Raw genomic sequence first — 20,678 nt, forward strand, 5'->3', positions numbered from 1 at the left:
TATACCGGTATATATATAATATAACCAAGTAGTATATGACAATATTAGTACAGTAGTAGTACATTATCTGTCAGCCAATGCCGTTGAATTATTTTGTTCGTACAATATTGCACATCACACATTTTCTTCTGCATGACCAGTGTATATTTCAAGTGTCTCTGTGCTCCCATGTATTTACTAGCCATGTTATTGACTTTGTATGGTCTGTACTTTGAAGCCAGATGAAACAAATTGGCTGAGCTACACACCCTGAGGTATACAATGTATTCAATCTTTATAAAATCCCTCACAAACCACGCTTGGGATTGTGCAATAAATATTAAGGTATAACATTTATAACTGCAATGTTAACGGGCCATTTTATTTTATTAAATATGTAATTGCAGCGGGTCCTGTAGGACTGGCTCTTACTGGCAAACGACTTTGTATATTTAATGAAAACAATGCTATAGGGCAGTGGACTTGCTTCATCTGGTTAACATAATTTGTATGTGCGTTCAATCGTAGATTTGTGATTTCAACTCTGTGGTACATATTAAATAGTTAATTCTCTTAACCAAGTCTAACATTCTCAGTCTTATGGAAACATTTTCTTAACGCAGCTCCAATGCGTTTGGTCGATTGCGATAGCCCGTTGCATTCATTATGAGCAAATGTACATGACTTTCAGACGCAGATAAATTGGTGTATTTGTGGCCACTTTATTGGATTTTTGGAACCATTGGGGTTCAAAAGACCAGCAACAGTATTCGTCCAAAACATGACCCAAGTTCTACTAATGAAACCAAGAGGAATACTAGGAAAGTGCAAAGTCCACTCTTCATTCAAAAGTAAAATTTGCTAAATTAGCAGTGATATTTAATGCAAACTGCTGCAGGATTACAGCAGTCTGGCCGTCTTGTACCCACCACGAAAATGGCGTCAACCATGACTACAAATAGAAATGCTTGTAGATCTGAGTGTCATGTTTCATTACTTAATGAAGAGCCTCTGTACCAAATGAAAAGCTGTATATAGAAAAGAAATGACAATGCAAAAAAGCCAACATTCAATTATCAATAAATACATGCATTCCTTTCTTGTCTTACATCAGCAAAATGAAAATAAACATTTCCCCTATTTAACGACTTCAAAGACAACTCGTAATATAGGATTTTTTTGGGGTGGTGGTGGGGGGAGTAACAATAAACAAGTAAAATAACACTGCACATTTTGTAAGCTCGTAACCAAATTAAGTTGCCAAAATACACATACTGCATAGCAAGTGGTGAAAAACAATCATTAAATGAGAATACAGGTGTGTTTTTTTAGTTTTCTTTTTTACCTCTCACTATTACAAAAGCTCATCTTTAATGAGCTAAAACATCGGGTTAATGAGAAAAGATAATGTTAAAAGAAATGCAACAACTCACTCATGGTCCTCTCTGAATCTATGTTGGCCCATTCATTAAAGGGCCACTTCACCCCTTTTGCAACCAGATCTTATTTTAATGTTTGTTATTTCAATGTGCCAGTGATGTCATGGACACTGGTCTCACTTCCTTCCTGGATGTTGTCTCAGTAACCCCCTGGGCAGACGTGACGGACAGATTCCCGGAAACGGAGCTTCTTTTCCATCCACCAGCTGTCTAAAAACTCGGAAATGACGTAAAAGACAGCTTCTTCTGTCCACGGATGTGCGTTAAGGTCTGCCCAGACGGTAAGGGTGCATCCACACAGTAGATTCACGGAGATGCCAAAAGTTGAGTCAGACGTCTCTTCCTGTTTTCAGCTGGTGCATGAAAATGAAGCTCCACCCACGCTACAAAAGGCCAGAAAACTAGAAACGCTTGCCTCCTGCGGCAAGTGGAAGCCGAGCGCGAGCGTCATTTTCCATCCACCAGCCGTCTAAAAACCAGGAAGAGACACCTGCCGCTTGTGGCATTTGGCATCTTCGTGACTACTGTGTGGGTGCAGTCTAAGACAGCCCACTCCCTCTCCACAAGGCGGGGTGAGTGCAGCAAAGCATTGTGGTCATTGTAGTAATCCAGTACAGTGAGACCAGTGTCCATGACATCACATACACTTTGAAATACTAATATATCTAAGATTAATAAAAACACATTACACACGTACAAACGCCAAGTGTTTCTTGTCTCACAAACATTAAAATAAGATCTGATTGCAAAAGGGCTGAAGTGGCTCTTGATTGAACCACCTGTCTCTCAGTGTTAAACATACTTGATATACGCAAATGATTTACTGTAGAATGGAACTGCCATTTTACAAAGTGCAAAAACAAAACAAAAGTAAAGCCTGAGAAACACGTTCTTTTCTTTTTCCACTTCCAATTATATTATACAATCGTTTATTAAAAGCAGTTGGAAAGGTTGTGTACACTACAGTACACACTACAAGTCTGTCTGTCTTTTCAGTCATTCATTTTTTTAAATTAAGTATTAAACCAATATATTCTGAGTGTAGCAGTGAATCTCTGACATATCCCTGCTGCTTTTTGATTTATTCCACTGGTATATTTGTTCACAACCATTCCACCAAAACTATGCCACGGAAACGTTAATGCATATCGTTTCTGACAACACAAATGTGTGAATCGTTGTTCTAACGACCACAGACCGATGCTGTAATGACAACAGAGCTACCAGAGGTGTTGACCAGACAGTGTCCGTCCTGAAACTGGGAGGTTGTGTGTTCGATCCCCGCCCGGGTCATACCAAAGACTGTAAAACTGGGACCCAATGCCTCCCTGCTTGGCACTCAGCATCAATGGGTTGGATTGGGGGGGGGTGTCAAATCAACTAATAATTCCAGAGCGCGGGGCACACTGAGGCTCACCGCTCCAAGAGATGGGTCAAATGCGGAGAACAAATTTCACTGCGGTAACGTGTGTGACTAATCGTACGACTTTTAAAGAAAATTAATATATATGTTGCACATGACTTTAAGAACCTAATTATTAACATTTCATAAACATGAAATATTACAATAAAACTAAAAAATAAAGCTGTCACATTACAAACATTTGTGTTTAACAGCATACATTTGAAACTATGTTCTCAATGTAACATGAAGTAAGAGATGCACGTCAACATTTGAGCTGACCGCATATTTTGATAGCTCACCGTTTAGACTCAAATGGAGATAACATGTAGGAGCAAATTAGGGCGTTGTGGTTGAGAACTGTAGATCCTACGGGGGGTTAGAGTTCAAAAGGATTACGTTACCTAATGAGACCGAGAAAAGACAGACTGGCTCGCACCCAACTAAAAGCTATAGGCCACCAGGACGTTGCTCCACAAGGAGGCACAACAGAGTGATGTGTAGGGGAGTGTTATTGTATGGAACTGGTCCTAATGACCACCAGAGTGAAGGACGATTGATTATGGCAGCTGTGGTTCAGTAGATGGCAATTAAGCATTATGGAGGGCAGAAGTCTGCGAAGTAGGGATGCTGCAAGGCCTCTTCGGCAGAGATCCTTTGGACCGGATTACATTTCAACAGATTCTGGGCAAGAACAAAAGGAACATCGTTAGTACAACGTACAGCCAGCCATACGTACCAAATGCTTGTGCAGTCAACCCTTGTACACCGAAACAATATTTAAGATAGCTATTGCTATCTAAATTATATTCTTGTAGACCAGCGGTTCCCAAACATTTATGGCCATGCACCCCCCTGTTACCTCCTGACCTAGTTGACACACCCCCCCACATGGAAATATAAATTTAGAGCTATATAGAGACATACATTTCCTATTTATCAACATTATATGCACATATATGAACCTGAATATGGCATATATATGCAGCATAGGCTATAATCTGCACGATTTTTGGGGTCCTTGACATGAAATAGTTTGAGAACCACTGATATATTAGAAACACAGGTTTTTTTTTTCTGAAAACTGTTTTAGAAGACATGTGTAGAATCTAGTCTTAGGTCTAAATGGGTTTCTAAACGCATTACCTGCAATAGATCCCGTCCTGTGCTACTGAGTTTGGGGACCACGTTCACCAACGAGGTGGTGGCTGGATACATTGGGTACGGCTATAGGTGGAGAGGTGCAGAAAAGCAGAAATTCACTACAAACATTTTTCAAATATATCATTGCTGTAGGAGGACCAGAGCATGTGAGCGGCGCCAAGCGCGAGCGGCGCAAGGAGTGGAGCAGGTGGATTTTGAATCGAGCGCCGAGCGGGTTTTTAAATGGGTCAGAACGGCTTCCGGAGCGAGAACGGTCCTCCGCTCCGAGCCGCTCAGTGCACACGTGTTTAGAACCTAAACGCTTGGATTTAGTGTGTGCAGAGCGCATGATCCACCAAAAGTATGAAAGTGTGCTGAGAAATTGGAACATTCATCAAAACGTGTGATTCGTGTTGGCGACCGACACTGCCAGCAACATGATCAAGGCATTTAACATCCTCCTTGACGCTGAAGAAGAGGAGAAAGATGATGATGAAGTGGTGGAGGAAAAGGAGGAAATTGCAGAGGAGGAACCTGCGCTCTCGCAAAACCAAGTGGACGCGGTTACTAATGTAGACTAGAGGCTATGGTAAACCAGTACTTAACCGTGTCAAGTTTACACATGCGATGCCCAATTCATCTGCTTCAGTTAGCTATCAAAGACGCAGTTAACGAGCATTATGCAGTGAAAGTAGTGAAGGTAGCTGAGCTACAAGCTAACAACACACCAAAATGTGATGAGTTATGAGCTTGTAGATCTGCCATTTTATCGAGTATAACAAACTTGTGACTAAATACATATGCATACATACTGCTCAACAGCTTTGGTCCAACATAGGCTCTGGATAAAACGGCATACTGTATAGAACAGACTGGCAAGACGTCAACGCAAAGCCTCGTTCCTTTTTGAAGGAATCATCGCCATTGTAAGCCTATAGAATGTGACCTAAAATGAGCCGATAGCATTTGGCATCTCTATCCAATCTTTGGTTTTGATTATATGTCGGACAATCTGGAAATATTCAGGGCACAGCTTTTTGGCGGTGACACACTTGCCGGTCTGGTCTGGTGTATGGCATCAAAGGTTTACCTTGTAATCCGGGAGTTTTGTCATTGTCTGCCACTGTTCTTCAGTTGGTGTACCCAACAATGTGAGCATGGAGTTAAAGGAAAGCGTTCACAACAGACTTCAAATTGAAACATGCAAGTAACACTATTATAAGTAGACCGTCAGACCGGGTGGAATAACTCACCCAAAAATGAACATGTCGGCATTATCTACTTCACCCATGTCTGGGTGAACAATTTATTTAATATAACAAGTCCTAATCAGATTTTAAACGAAATATAAAAAAAATATTACTAGGCCTAGCAAGTACACATTTTATTTATAAAGCACCTTTCAAAACAAAGTTACAACGTGCTGTACAGTGAAACGACAATATAAAACCCATCAAGTTAAAACGAGGCACACAGCAACGAGAAATAAAAGCAAAACCATTGACAACATTGAAGGTCAGATAAATAAATAAATACAAATTATTTACTAATAAAAAAGGTCAAAAGGATATCTGAAGATTCTCTTCAACTGGTCATCCACATCATTCCCAGGGAATAATGGTCTCCCTGCATTTGCCAACTCTAAATAACAGTAAATGAGTCACACTTCAGGTTCTGAACAACCAATACATTACATGATGGTTTCATTAATATAGCATGTGCTAAGGCTCAATGACAAACCTGCAAAAATGCAACCAGCAGACCACATGTCAATTGAGGTAGAATAGAGTTTAGCACCGAAGAGGACATCTGGAGGCCGGTACCATAATGTCACCACCTGGAGAAGAGCACAGATGGTTCACTACTACACCATTTGGTGGAAGTACTGCAAGATAGATTTTATATATATATATATACATATACATATATATATATATTTAAAAAAGTAGGGATTGTAATTGCATGATCATAACATTTTCAAAAAGATAGGTTTGTTCCTTCAACAAGACGACAAATATAACTAGAACTGCACTCTGTCGAGTGCATACTTGCTTGTTGCACACTAGTAGGCCATAAATGGCCAACTAGTGCGCAAGCAGAGCGCGCAAGTCCTTTCGACCGCTGTAAACTGTCAAATCTCAGTATCTCTGTGAAGGAACGTTTGAAATGATTAATGTTTAGATGTAACTATTTGCTACCTACCTACTTTATGCATATAAACACCTAGTATTATTAAGTATGGTTCAAGTTTCTATCTATATAAGAAATACTGTTTTATCGTTGTAGATATATTCTGGATCCCTTTTTAGTTTTTCAGAGACAAATAAATCATTGATATGTGTTGATATCCCCCAGCTGTTCCGCCATTTGATGTTTATGCAAGAAAACAGCAAATCTGTGCCTGGTTTGCTGGGACCAAATGACCACAAATGACCATATTTCTTACGTCATCATTAAGAGCTAGTCATACATATACACACCACGTACTCTGGTCCCAGCAGATCAGGCACAATTTGCTATTTTATTTTTTACTGATTATGTATATAGTATACGTATGATTAGCTCTAAATGATGACGTAAGAAATATATATAGTATATAGGCATATACTATATACGTATACATATATACTCTATACTCTATACTGTATAAAGTGTGTAGTTGTAAGTTGATTAGCGGTATACTGTGGTTACTTTGCGCCAAAAACCGTGACAGCTGTTACGCCATTTGATGTTTATGCAAGAAAACAGCAAATCTGTGCCTGGTTTGCTGGGACCAAATGACCACAAATGACCATATTTCTTACGTCATCATTAAGAGCTAGTCATACATATACACACCACGTACTCTGGTCCCAGCAGATCAGGCACAATTTGCTATTTTATTTTTACTGATTATGTATATAGTATACGTATGATTAGCTCTAAATGATGACGTAAGAAATATATATAGTATATATATAGTATATAGGCATATACTATATACGTATACATATATACTCTATACTCTATACTGTATAAAGTGTGTAGTTGTAAGTTGATTAGCGGTATACTGTGGTTACTTTGCGCCAAAAACCGCGACAGCTGTTCCGCCATTTGATGTTTATGCAAGAAAACAGCAAATCTGTGCCTGGTTTGCTGGGACCAAATTACCACAAATGACCATATTTCTTACGTCATCATTAAGAGCTACTCATACATATACACCACGTACTCTGGTCCCAGCAGATCAGGCACAATTTGCTATTTTATTTTTACTGATTATGTATATAGTATACGTATGACTAGCTCTAAATGATGACGTAAGAAATATATATAGTATATATATAGTATATAGGCATATACTATATACGTATACATATATACTCTATACTCTATACTGTATAAAGTGTGTAGTTGTAAGTTGATTAGCGGTATACTGTGGTTACTTTGCGCCAAAAACCGTGACAGCTGTTCCGCCATTTGATGTTTATGCAAGAAAACAGCAAATCTGTGCCTGGTTTGCTGGGACCAAATGACCACAAATGACCATATTTCTTACGTCATCATTAAGAGCTAGTCATACATATACACACCACGTACTCTGGTCCCAGCAGATCAGGCACAATTTGCTATTTTATTTTTACTGATTATGTATATAGTATACGTATGACTAGCTCTAAATGATGACGTAAGAGATATGGTCATTTGTGGTCATTTGGTCCCAGCAAAACAGGCACAGATTTGATGTTTTTCTGCATAAACATCGAATGGCGGAACAGCTGTCACGACGGAGGAGACCGGGCGAAAACATTACTTGCGCGCTCTGCTTGCGCAAGTAAAAAGGATAATTTGTCAGATTTTAGCCCATTTAGACCCAAGGATGCATCTGTGTCACCTTATAGCTTATAACCCATTTAACCATTATCTGTTGAAAAATAGCAGATCTGCAAGCTCATAGCGTGGCACAGAGTGCCGCGATACAAGCTTGTAGATCTGCTATTTGCTATTTTTAGATGGGGGGTCTGCAGCCAAATTCTTATCATTCTGGGGGTCCTTGACATGCAAAAGTTTGAAAACCACACATAGGTTTTCCAGAAAAATGTCAGGATTTAGAAGACATCCCATTCTGGGCGGGAACCCCTTTTGGTTTTTTAAGCATTATGTTATACTTTAGCTATTGAAAAATAGCAGATCAACAAGCCGCGCTACGAGCTTGTAGATCTGCTATTTTTGAAAAATCGTGAAAATGTGCCACAAATCTTTGAATATATATTCTTTCAGAGCAAACTTTAACTCAAATCTTTGCTTCTGGGGGGTCCCTGGAACAACATATTTTCAGATGGGGGTCCATGGCCAAATGCAGATAATTCTGGGGGTCCTTGACATGAATCTGTTTGAGAACGACCGACATAGAAAATGGGTCTAAATGGGTTAATGGGATAGAATTATGTTTAATAGATATTGTCCCATAGTAACCATTGCTGTCGAGTCACAAGCCTTTGGTCAGTTACCTACAGGGGTAACTCCTGTCTCTCCAGCTCTTTAGTGAACAGAAAATGCATACCTCAGCAGAGTAACACCTCACTGGAATCCCAAAGGCTCGAGCCAACCCAAAGTCAGCCAGCTTCAATTCCCCATTCTGGAGATAAAAAAACAGTGATGGAAAATCTTGCAATAAGACACTAAAGGTTATGTCCAGATTGGCAGACCAAATGAGATGTTTTGTCTATAGAGATTGGGATCAGATTTGTGTTTGTCTGAACAGCTAAAAAAGAAAATAACTTGGAAGCAGATTTCTTTTTTAATAAATCAAATATCTGATTCCTAAAGATCCGTCTCAGTCTGTACACTCAAGCATGATTTATAATTGCATTAGATATTGTACAACCAAATTCCAAACAACAAAGTCATCATCACAGATTCACGGTGCAACACGTTGTTTACTCGAAGATCGGCTATTTTCGTGGAGCGAGCGGCAGTATAAAAGCAGTGCACTGCTCACGTCACGCCTTAAAGTATGTTGTTACTTTGTTACCAAAGCAACCTATGCCGATACCATCTATGATGTCTAAAATACACAAATCTGATCCGATCACTTACAAATCACAGTCTGAACAGTCTGCCCAACACATTATGTGAGGGATCCACCGAAAGGGAAATTCTTGGCCGAAATCGAATACCGAATATAGGAAACAGTTGGCCGAAAACCGAATAGCCGAATATGATTAATATTATATATATATTTTCCTACCATTGCTGCCCGATTATGGCAAAAGACATGATTATGGTGATATATTTTCGGCCTATTCGGGCCGAAAATGCATTTTCGGACGAATATTTTCTGCAGACGAATATTCGGTGCATCACAATGAGGAACTAATCGGATTTGCCTGCAGTCTAAATAAAGCCTACAACCTTTTCATCGCCTTAGGTTTTGCAATACCTGTGACATGTGTTTTGAATTTGATTGTACATTGACTTGAACAATAAGTCATGAATCACACAAAGAATTCAGTTTAGCATGATAGGCAACAATTTAGGCATGGGAAAAATAAATGATTTGCCTGCACAGTAATGAATAATTGCTAGCTACCCCCCTAACTGTCAAGGTTCACCAGCATTATACTCACTCTGTTTATGAGGAGATTCTGTGGCTTAAGGTCTCTGTGGAGAACATTTCGACTGTGGCAGAACGCAAGGCCCTTCAACAGCTGGTACATAAATGACTGCACGTGAGAGAGAAAGTCAAAGGTTCATGACAGCAAGTTTAAAGATTGCATTCAAAGTAATTGAACGCTAACCTATAAATAAATATTGATTACATGCTGGAAACTATGCCATTCAAAATGTAATCCCCCCCCCGTCAATTCTAATGTACAATGTCTCACCTTCACAGTTTCTGGATCTAGATCCCCATTGCAACTGTCAAAATACTTCTTCAAGTCCTGGAATTAGGGGTCTCAACTAAGTTAATCTCATTCAGTCACACTTATTTTTGATCATCAACATAACGTACTGAGAGTAAAACAAATTAGACAGGTTCTCTTTACCTGATCACAATATTCAAAAACCAAGGTTAACTTCTTATCACTGTGTAAAACATCATGTAGCCTGGGGAAAACAAGAGCATTCTCCATGAATAACACTCACTGACTTCCAGGCAGCTTGAACCACAGTCAACCGCAATTAAGATCCATTTTCGGGGGCAAATAATACTGACCTGACAATGTTTTTATGTTTCAGCTCTTTCAGGAGACATATTTCTCTCAGTGCAGAACTTGGCACCCCCTGAAAGAACCATGAAAGCTCAAATGAAATGGGCATGCTGGTCAACAAGGGAATTAAACATCAGTGTGTTTATTATGAATCCATAATCCATATATATAAATATATATACATACCTCATCGTCGTCATCCAGTCTAACCCTTTTCAAAGCCACGATTTCGTGGGTTTCTCTGTTTTTAGCCTTGAACACAGTACCATAAGTCCCTTCGGGAGAAAATAAATAAATCATCGAGTATGACTACTGTATAACGTAAAGCTGACCCAAAAAGCAGACATCCTCTCTCACAGTACGATAATTGTTACTTCCATTTTAATGAATACATGATGACACAATATATGTTATCCTCAGTTTATAGTCAGTAGAATTATCTCCCTGCAATATGCAAATTGAGCTATACCAAGCTAGCTAAATCAGACGTTAGCTTTGTAGAGTAAAAAAAAAGCAGTATTGATCTTACCCTCTCCAATTTTTTCAAGCTTTTCATATTTCTGCATGTTTGGCCAATAACACTAGCCTATATTCAGCCAGCAAACAAGTAACCGCGCAAAACTCCAGCTTTGGGTTTGATGTTTTGCTAGCTAATGTAGAAGAGCTCTGGGCACTAGAAGTCATTTCATCTCGCGAGACGACTGTTGGATCAGTGGTTGGTTGGCTGAGAGATCATGCAAACTTGACATCTAGAGGCAAACTTATGAATTGCACCCAGACCTTCAGAACATGGTAGTGGAACAATACATAACGGTTTTCATGGGAGCGCTGGGTCAGAGACAGAAGAATTTACAGAAAACTAAGTGTCATTCTTTTTTAATGGCCCCCGTAAATAGTAAATAGTCCCCGCCAGCGCTTTCTCCCCATGTTTTTCCCTTTTTTACTTTCTTTATATGATGATTACCTGTTATTTTATTTTTATTTTTATTGAAGTGTATATTTGTACGTCTCTAAATGTTCTGATGAATTGAAAATGGTGGACCCTGTTGTAAACAAGTGTAATGCTTAATCATGGTGTCGTCCACAATAACAGTTTTTGTATTGACTTGTGCTTTCGTTTGAAATGTATCCATTCTACCTACTGTGATATACATTTTCAATCAATCGACAGTACCCAAGAAGTGGTTCAATTCGTTCTACTGCTATGCCACCAAAATGTGAAATGCGCCCTACCAACAGATATATAAACAAAACTGAACATCGATCCTCTCCTTCAAAACCGCTCTAAACACTGACTGCAATTCGGAACTGTAGCACCTGTACAAAATCCAAGCGTATGCCCCCCTCCATAGTATTGTATTCCTCTGTCACTAAATATACTCTTCTGAACTAAATATTTAATCAACTAATCAATCAATAAATATAGCGATGTCAGTCAAGATGTCAAGTGGTTCAGAGAAAAAGTTGGGTAAACAGACCATCTACTAAGTTAGTTAGTCAAATGCAGGAGGGTGTGTGTGTGTGTGAGAGAGAGCCTGTATAGGCCTATAACTTTTCTGTATATATCCATAATGTACAGTAAATATCAAATAATCAATTATTTAATCGATTGACTTGGTTTGCCGTTCTCTAAGAAACTACCCATTGCATAGTAAGAGAAATGTTTGTCCTAAGAACTTTTGGCTTCCTTGTGCTTTGCATTTATTCATGGAGGAAGGCATCACTTAACCTGTTTTTGTCCAAAAACAGAAAAGATATATTATCAAGAAAATAGACAATGCAATCTAGTTCAATTTGAATAACAGTGACATCTGGAGGCTATCTGGACTGCTTTCAATGACACACTCCACTGTTGAAATAACATGAGTAACATGATGCATACAAGCCATGATGATGTCTCCATTTTGTCAGCTGTATTGCAAATTAAGTTGTCTTGGGATCACGTTAGCATGATTCGGAGGTGGTGACAATATCTACAATACAGTTGCATTGTACAACAGTTGCAAAAATATTAGCATTGCCATGCTAATATTTATATTATTTCTGTTATATTATATGCTAATACAAATAAATACATAAATAATGTTTTGATGGATAAATGCAAAAGATTGAATCATATATGTATAGTAACTATTTTAGAGCCGCGTCTCACAGCATTTCCTGCCGCATCGATATGGTACGATATGATAATCAATACGATACGATTATTGCTGTATCGATTAATTGAACCCACCCCTAGCTAATATTGGGATATAATTTATTCCATGCCTTTAATGTGTCCCTCTCTTATCCCCAAATAGTGCACAGTTTTCCGGGAAGACTGGACACCTCAAGTGCCCACTGCCCAGGCCTCTACACAAAAAGTGTATGTATTCTTCCTTTTTATGTTATTTCATAGTCACAGTGAAGAGAGCCAGGAAACACAGAGAAAGAGTAGGAGAGTAACATCAAAGGTAACATGCCGCCAGGCATTACTAGACCCCCTGAGCAATTAGAGCACATGTGACACGCAACCTAACCACTCAGCTATCAGGTCACCCCCTTATTTGCTTTGTTTGTTCATATTTTCAAATAGCAGGTGATCCTCATGTTGTGTGTAGTGTAGTTTGAGTACATGGCTTTTTATAGCCCACATTACATGTTGCACCGATCTACAATACTACTCATTATGCAGGTTTCATCCAGGTAACACTACTCAGCTACACTGATCATCTAAAAGAAAACTGTCCATGTGTCATAGCACTTAAAAGGGGGAAAGAAAACAGTCATATGTTTTACTTAAAAGTATGATTTATTTTCTTAATCAATGACTACATTATGTTCTTTATCAAAACAATAATTCTATGCAGGACATGGCAAAGAAATCCTGCAAAAACCTTTAAATTAAATACTGTACAACAGTGTTCATGAACAATAATCAATCCCCAATGAACACCAGAAGGTATCAACTACAATAGACATTCACATACTGTAGGTACTAATGGACTTTGAACATCTGACCATCACTAGCAAGACTTCCCATTGGATTTTAAATTTACATTTAACTGACAGTACTATCACACACCATTTATTTTTCTTGGTCATTTCTGTCCCTCGGCTGTTGTTTGCCTGCGGATCAGATCAGAATATAGTCCTCCTCTGTTGAGCAGCTCCAGATGTGTCCCAGCCTTGGGGGCAAAACAATACATACAGTAGGTGTTAAGATTTAACTGCTGCTGTACATTAGACAGTGCAAAAAAAAAAAAGCACCAGTCAGCCTGATAGAAACTAGCAAGGCAATAAAACGTGCAAGACTCTGCTTCCTCACCTCCACAATGCGGCCATTGCTCATGACACAGATGAGGTCGGCTCCCTGAATAGTGCTGAGTCGATGGGCGATGATGAGCACTGTGCGACCCTTGGTGGCCCTGTCCAGAGCCTCCTGCACCACTCGCTCCGACTCTGCGTCCAGAGCACTGGTGGCCTCGTCCAACACCAGGATGGTGGGGTTTTTAATCAAGGCGCGGGCAATGGCGATACGCTGTTTCTGACCGCCCGATAGTGTCGCGCCACGTTCGCCTGGGCAACCACAGAGAAAAGGCAACGTGTCAATACATTTTAATCTAGAACGCTGGTGCTCATATGATACTATAATTCTAACAATGTCTGAGTGTGTGTCCGTGTGTGTGTGTGTGTCTGTCAGAAACAGACCTGTAACTCCTTACTGCCTGCACCAATCACTCCACACTCACTTTTCACACAGGCATTGACCATATGCATGTGGAGGGCGTAACAAAGCCCTTTTTTCGATTTGACACATTAATGATTATTTATTTATTTATTCGTCAATTACAAACGCACCCGGGGGGGCAAATATCTCACAACGGGTAAGGACTAGTGGCATACAATTTGAAATCAGGTGTTAAAAAAACGTTAAAGGTTTCATGACATACAAGTTTATGTCGCGATCCCTTTAATTAGTGTACATACCGACCACAGTGTTATAGCCCTCTGGGAAACCTGTGATGAAGCGGTCAGCATTGGCCTGCTTGGCAGCGTTGATGACCTCGACGTCAGAGGCCCCGGGCTTCCCGAAGCGTATGTTCTCCATCACAGTGGAGCCAAACAACACTGGCTCCTACAAAGACAGTTAAGACAACAAAAAACAGGTATGAAAAACCTGCTGTCCTGAACCCCCACAGGTTACAATCAACATTCAATCCCAGCTCAAATCAGTCAGTCACTGGTATTTATCGGCTCCTAGCTTCGATTGGCAGTGATGGAAACATTAATGCACATTTTTGCAATTTTTTCTGGCACCATGCTACTGTATGAGAGAGCTACTTTTGATTTAGGGGAGAGGAAATATAGTCCTTTGGTATATAGTATTTTTCATTCATGATTCTGAATCCATTCCAAGCATTAGTTTTGCACAAAAAACACGACCATAGCCATTTTCCCAAATGTGCCCAAAATTTCATCACATTTGTGATGACGGCTAGCCCAAGGAGTGTTTTTTGTGTAAAACTAATGCTTGGAATGGATTCAGAATCATGAAAACCCCCTAGGTTGACTTGTCACATGCTACTTAAAGCATAATGAAATTGACATTTTTTTTAACACACTACTGAAGTGTATTTCTGATCGGTGAACCAATATTCTCCAGCGCTTGCTCCAAGCGTGCCCGCCCCGCTAGAGCAGGCTACTGATAAGATGATAGTCTTGATAGACATACTTTTATTTGTAATGTTATGGGGGACATAGCTCCTGTAACGGGGTTTGTGCCCATATCTGGTGCATTTGTGACGTAGAATGAGACAAACCAGAACAAAAAACAAAACACAACAGAAAGACATCGTTGTCAATAATCAATTTGTTGTGGGACTGCTGCTGTGGAACCTAATCATTAAACAAGACTCATAAGACTACTGCAGAGAGAGCGAATTGTATGTTCCTTTCTTGTTGTGGGTTTTCCCAATTTGAATGATGATTTTGGTGGACAAAGCGTAACTACATTTCACTTTATGCTTCTATAAATATAGAAAAAGTATTATTACCTGATTAATATAGCCAATAACTTGTCCTCTGAGCCATGATGGGTCAAGTGTCCGAATGTCAAGCCCATCCAACATAACAACACCACTGGTTGGATCATAAAAACGCTCCATCAAGGACGCCACTGTGGACTTTCCTGCGTTCCAGTACATGGGATGAAACATTTACACGCTTTGTAACACAAACAGCAGTTACACGCAGTTAGACTGTGATTACGAGCTGAATATGTACTTACCTCCCCCAGATTCGCCAACAATGGCAATAGTTTTAGAAGGGGGTAGTGTTAAGTTGAAGTTCTTCAAGATCTCGTGACCAGGTCTGGTTGGATAGCTATACACAATCACATAACAAATAACATATATGAACATTACCCAGAAAATGTATATTAAAGAAACAATTAACGTTATTTGAATCTAATCTCCTGCTCACTAATGCCTCAGAGATGGACTGAGGATAAAAATGTACCTGCCATGCAATGACATTATCTCAGGTGATTCAAACTTTTTTACAAAGGTTATTGATGCTACAACCTTAGCTACTATTTTAGCATGTGGTCCAGGAAAAGAAAGTTAGTAGGTTCCATTAAAACTATCATTAGACAGAAATTACTATTAGTGAGGATCAGAATCAGCTTTATTGTCACATCACAGGTATATAAAAAAGTGTGAAATTTGTTTTCATGCATAGTTATGCAAGAATTGATTATGGAGATTAGGTTGAACAAAGGTGAAGTATTCCATTGATGGTTAATAAAGCAAGGTTCTTACCTGAATGAAATGTTCATAAAGTCAACCCGTCCCATAAGAGAACTGAATGGAATGCGTCCTCCCCCATAGTTTGGAATAGTAGGTTTCAAAGCCAGATACTCAAAAACCCGGGCACCAGAACTCATGCCTCTCACCATCTGTACAGGAAATGTTGGACAGAAAAATAAATGTCTTGGCAAGAAATTGATTTAGGGCAGCAATCATTGATTAATTTCATAGTGAGTATTCTATCAATTAATTTAAAATAAATATAATAATAATAATAATAATAAAGCACATGGTTTATAAAAAACAAAACATCTTTGGAAAAACAAAATGGATTTCTTATCGAATTGATCCTTTTTTTATAATCAACTAAATTGTTTAGGTTGATTACTGAAGCCCATTTTTTTCTTATTTTTAATTGTTTGAAAAGTTTCCCCTATGTGCTCAAAATATAGACATCATTTATGCTCCTTATACTGTATATTTAAAATTGCTGAAATAAATAAATAAAACATATTTTTGTATTTAACTAAATATATGATTCATAATCAATTAAATCCATTAGTTCAATAAGGTGTTGCGCCACCTAAATTCATACCACCTGCACGTGTACTGCATTTCTACACAGTTAGCACTCAGATTCATGCTTTCTTATCCCACTCACCTGTCCAAAAAGTATAGAGATGCCAGCCAAAGACCTGAGGGTAGAGTGTACACATTAGCTACAGTATGTCAGATTACAGTACATGACCGTTGTACACAGAGGTGCGGTGCATTGTGCAATGATTCACCATGACCACACGGAACTACCTCTTACCTCTGAACCGTTTGAGAGGCTACAAGGAAAGACATGAGGTCTCCAGGGGACAATTCATTACCGGCCATCAAAGATCCTCCGGCGAAAATAGTTCCTAGAACAATACCTGTGTGAACAGCATACAACATGAAAATAATAATAATAATAATAATAATAATGACATAGTAATCTAATATTTACACTTTATGCCAAAAATAACAGAACTGAACAGTCAGCTGAAAAATGTGATATTAAAAACAAATTACATAAAGAGATGCACTCACAGTTTAGGGCAACATTTGACAGGCCTTGGAAAACAGCAATCCCTGTACCAAGACTTTCATTCATCTCACACGACTTGTCCACTTCAAATGCATATAATCTTTAATGAAAAATAAATAAATAATAATAATAATACAATGCAAATTGAAAGATTTAACAGATGCACAGTATATATAGATAGACAAATCCACAGATGGGTGCACTGCTCCATTGATTAGGGCCTGTAGGACAGGTGTAGGTAATCAGTAAATGGAACACCTCAGCAATGGCCGCGTCCAGGGCACCCCTCTGTGGATTTGTCTATACAAATCTCACTTACAGCAGCTCTCGCTCTTCCATGGCAAAGGCTTTCACTGTTCGCACATTGCCAAGTGCCTCGTCTGCCACACCTGTCGCTTTCGACACCTAAAGTTCCATACAGTACAATCAAGACGCTATCACAGATTCAGACAGCAGGATGTTTCAGACAACAGAATGACAATGAAAGGCACAATAATTCTGGGGTCACACCTGTTCTTGAGCCGAGCGTGACAGCTTGCGAAGGAACGAGCCAATAAAAGCCCCTGCTCCCACTAGACAGGGCAGGACGACTACGGTCAAGCCAGTGAGTTTGGGGGAGATGAAGTAAAGGGAGACAAAACAGCCAACTGTCTGTGTAGCACTCCGTAGGCCCTGTAAAAATGTAAAACAACCAATAATTAGAACACCTGAAGGCGGTATTTCGCTTTAAGACACTTCTGGGGTCGTCTTACTCAGCGTTTGTGTGCACCCCAAACCGTTTTTAAGTTGCTCGATTCAATATATAGATTTCATTTTAGATATTCCCATATAAACCCATCATAACGTCAAAGTCCATTTTAACTATTTAGACTCATTGCATTTTTTTTCATTTTTTATGCAGCTAGTACTTTTTTATGGGAAAAAAGTATAATGGAAAAAGTTAAACACACACATTAGGAATCCGGACAACATCATAGAGTACATTAGGACATGGTCAAAATTAAGTTTAAAGTAACAACTGGTTCATATACTGTAGGAGGGGTGTGGTGTGTCTGATTTCTGAATGAAAACCGGACTGGGGTGCCCACAAAACTAGACATAAAATGATTCAGAAGTGTCTTAAAGTGAAATACCCCTTTATATTTGTAAATGTATTATGTACACCTGGTACCAAACTTCAATAATTGTCTATTCATTCAAGTTTTCAACAAGTAGCATTCGTTCACAAGTATCTAAACCGCAGGAATGTAAACATTAGGAATACACTTTTTATTTAGTTCATGTCATCGCTGCTTGGGTAGAAAACAGTAGCAGGTGATGGATGGAGCCCGCACACCACAGGTACAAAAATACTTTCTTTATTGAGAAATCTGACAGATTTCTCAATAAAGAAAGTCTTTTTGTAAAATTCATATCGTAATGACTTATTGTTGGCATATTTCCATAGAAACTTTATCTGCAAGCAAATAACATCATACCTGAGAAATGACCAATTTAAAAGATGACTTGAACTCCTGAATGTCAGCAGTCAAGCGGTTCACCAGTTGACCAGTCTTATTGGCATCAAAGAAAGCAACATCTTGCCTAAGAAAAGGTAACAAGCATGGTGACCATTACTGTGGTCAATCCCAGGTCTTCACTGTGGACAATTCTATTGACAGCTTTATGGTTTAACTTAACTAGCAGCTATTTTCGGGGCACAACCCAGCACTCTTTAGCTAGTTTGAGATGCGGTTTACGCCATGGATTTCTAAACACATTTGTTCAATGCGAAATGCTGTGTTAAAGTTCAGGAGACTTTTTGAAAGAAAAAGGAATTCTCCTGAATGCTGCCTTCCGGAATGGCATGGAAAGGAGTGGCATTTGCATTTCTTTCACAATAGTAAAAATGTACTGCATTCGTGGTCTGGAAAGGGCAGTTGTTTTACAGACGGGTAAAAAAAAGGGCAGGGGCTGAAGGCCCCTTTGATGTCCCTGCCGTCTACTGGGAAAAGGTACCTCAGTAACGAGGCGAAAAGGGTCTTCCTCATGTCTGCTGCTACTCTCTCTCCAACCCTGGACAGCAGGATGATGTAGCCGGTAGTCAACAGACCCTGTGTGAAATAGGTGATGATAATTAGTATAAGCAATGCCAGAGTGATCATATTGTTCACTATTGTTTCTTATTCATCTGAATTGTCATTGTTATAATGCAGAAACTTTGGAACAGTAATGGTTCTTTCTAATTGTCATTTCACATCATTTTCATCAACTTACTTGGACACCGTACAGCCCAAGCAGCGTAAGGGCAGGTGCCCTGATCTCAGCCACGTAGTCCCCTGCGTGATCACTCAAGTAGCGTGCCACAATATTCACCAAGTTTCCCAACATCAGGGGAATGTGGATATTTAAGATGGCAGCACCAAATGCAAGCTGAACAAAAGAAAAGTAATGACAGTTAAGCACATTCACATCACAGCAGGTCACAGGCACAGATTTTAATCGAAGGTCGACTAATGCTTACCACAACAGCTCCAATCAGATCTAAGAGATGAGGTTTGACAAATTCCCACAGGATATGCCATTGAAACTCAGGCACATCCTCTTTGCCTACAACTTCAAACGGGGTGTTATTATTTACGTCTGCCTCACAATAAGCGACATGACCAAATAGCCGTGCAGAAACGGTGAGGGCCACTGGCCCCAGGATATACTTCAGAGCACCGGGTGGCGCTTTAGACGGCTGGGTGTGGGTCTGACGGACTGCTCTCTGGCCCAGGCTCCAAATGCGGTTAAAAGCATTACTGGGTTGTTGGCAGGAGCTGTGTGCATTGGACCCTGGTGGTGATCCATACAACCTGGATCTGAAATAAAATGGCAAAGGGATGTACAGTAAATAAACCATATATTGTGTATGGGCCAGGGCCAGGGTGTACTGTAGGCTATTAAGTCATGAGCTAATGACAGGTCATCTCATGTCATGTCAGGATGTCTGTCTAGTGGTCAGTATACATTCATCTGGACCAGTCAGTGTACTGTCACTACACGCTAATAAAGCCAAATGAAAACAAAGCTCTGCCATTGTCACTCACTGACTCACTGGCAGCAGTGTTTATTATTAGGTTTGATAGATACTTGATAACAGTGTAAAATGGGTCAAGCTCGGAAGCTCCAGGCCAACGTGTTAATTTCTAACCAACAGCTATTAGACAACTATATATTACAGTAATCTATTTGAATAACTTAGCTAAAGTCTCCCCATGTTATCCTACCTTGAAACATTCCATAAATCTGTGCCTTTATTGAATCGCGCGTGTAGTGGCCGCAGTGCTGCAGGGCTGCGTGCTCTACAACAAAGTAAGTGAAACATATTTCGATTACTTCATGGGGGAATTATTTCCTTTAGGTTCAACTAATCACTTAAGCGAAGAAGGATTCACCAAGGACCATGCAGGCTGCCATCTTTACAGTAACCCCCCGGGTGCATTTCCCTGGGATTATGCATGTGAGCTTTGAATAGCGGCTTTGACCAGACACCGACCACACTCCTTGAAATGTGCTACATTACTAGATTAATAATGAATTCCAAGCAACTCGTGTAACATTTACGAATATATATATATATATATAAAGGGGAAAAAGGGAAATGTGTTTGTAAATAAATAAAATAAAAATAAA

At 39.4% G+C, this 20,678-nt stretch overlaps 2 protein-coding genes across 2 annotated transcripts; both read right to left on the reverse strand.

Moving 5' to 3' along the window:
- Positions 1–681: 681 nt before the first annotated feature.
- On the reverse strand, positions 682–10,846 carry cdk5 (cyclin dependent kinase 5). Its single transcript, XM_083782447.1, has 12 exons — positions 10,687–10,846; positions 10,344–10,432; positions 10,163–10,230; positions 9,993–10,053; positions 9,831–9,887; positions 9,573–9,668; positions 8,507–8,581; positions 5,704–5,800; positions 5,533–5,604; positions 5,054–5,112; positions 3,967–4,047; positions 682–3,504 (listed from the first exon to the last, which is right to left on the reverse strand). Exons 1-12 carry the CDS (start codon positions 10,721–10,723, stop codon positions 3,418–3,420), a joined length of 879 nt encoding a protein of 292 aa, XP_083638573.1. The 5' UTR covers positions 10,724–10,846; the 3' UTR covers positions 682–3,417.
- Positions 10,847–12,935: 2,089 nt separating this feature from the next.
- On the reverse strand, positions 12,936–20,462 carry abcb8 (ATP-binding cassette, sub-family B (MDR/TAP), member 8). Its single transcript, XM_083783032.1, has 16 exons — positions 20,273–20,462; positions 19,525–19,864; positions 19,278–19,433; positions 19,020–19,114; positions 18,500–18,605; positions 17,532–17,693; positions 17,341–17,426; positions 17,024–17,121; positions 16,761–16,866; positions 16,608–16,641; positions 15,959–16,095; positions 15,427–15,521; positions 15,194–15,327; positions 14,127–14,274; positions 13,465–13,715; positions 12,936–13,324 (listed from the first exon to the last, which is right to left on the reverse strand). The coding sequence occupies exons 1-16, from the start codon at positions 20,368–20,370 to the stop codon at positions 13,238–13,240; spliced, it is 2,133 nt and encodes a 710-aa protein (XP_083639158.1). The 5' UTR covers positions 20,371–20,462; the 3' UTR covers positions 12,936–13,237.
- Positions 20,463–20,678: the final 216 nt, after the last annotated feature.

Source organism: Protomyctophum parallelum (genome assembly GCF_964188405.1).
Source record: "Protomyctophum parallelum genome assembly, chromosome: 14".
Lineage (NCBI taxonomy): Eukaryota > Metazoa > Chordata > Actinopteri > Myctophiformes > Myctophidae > Protomyctophum > Protomyctophum parallelum.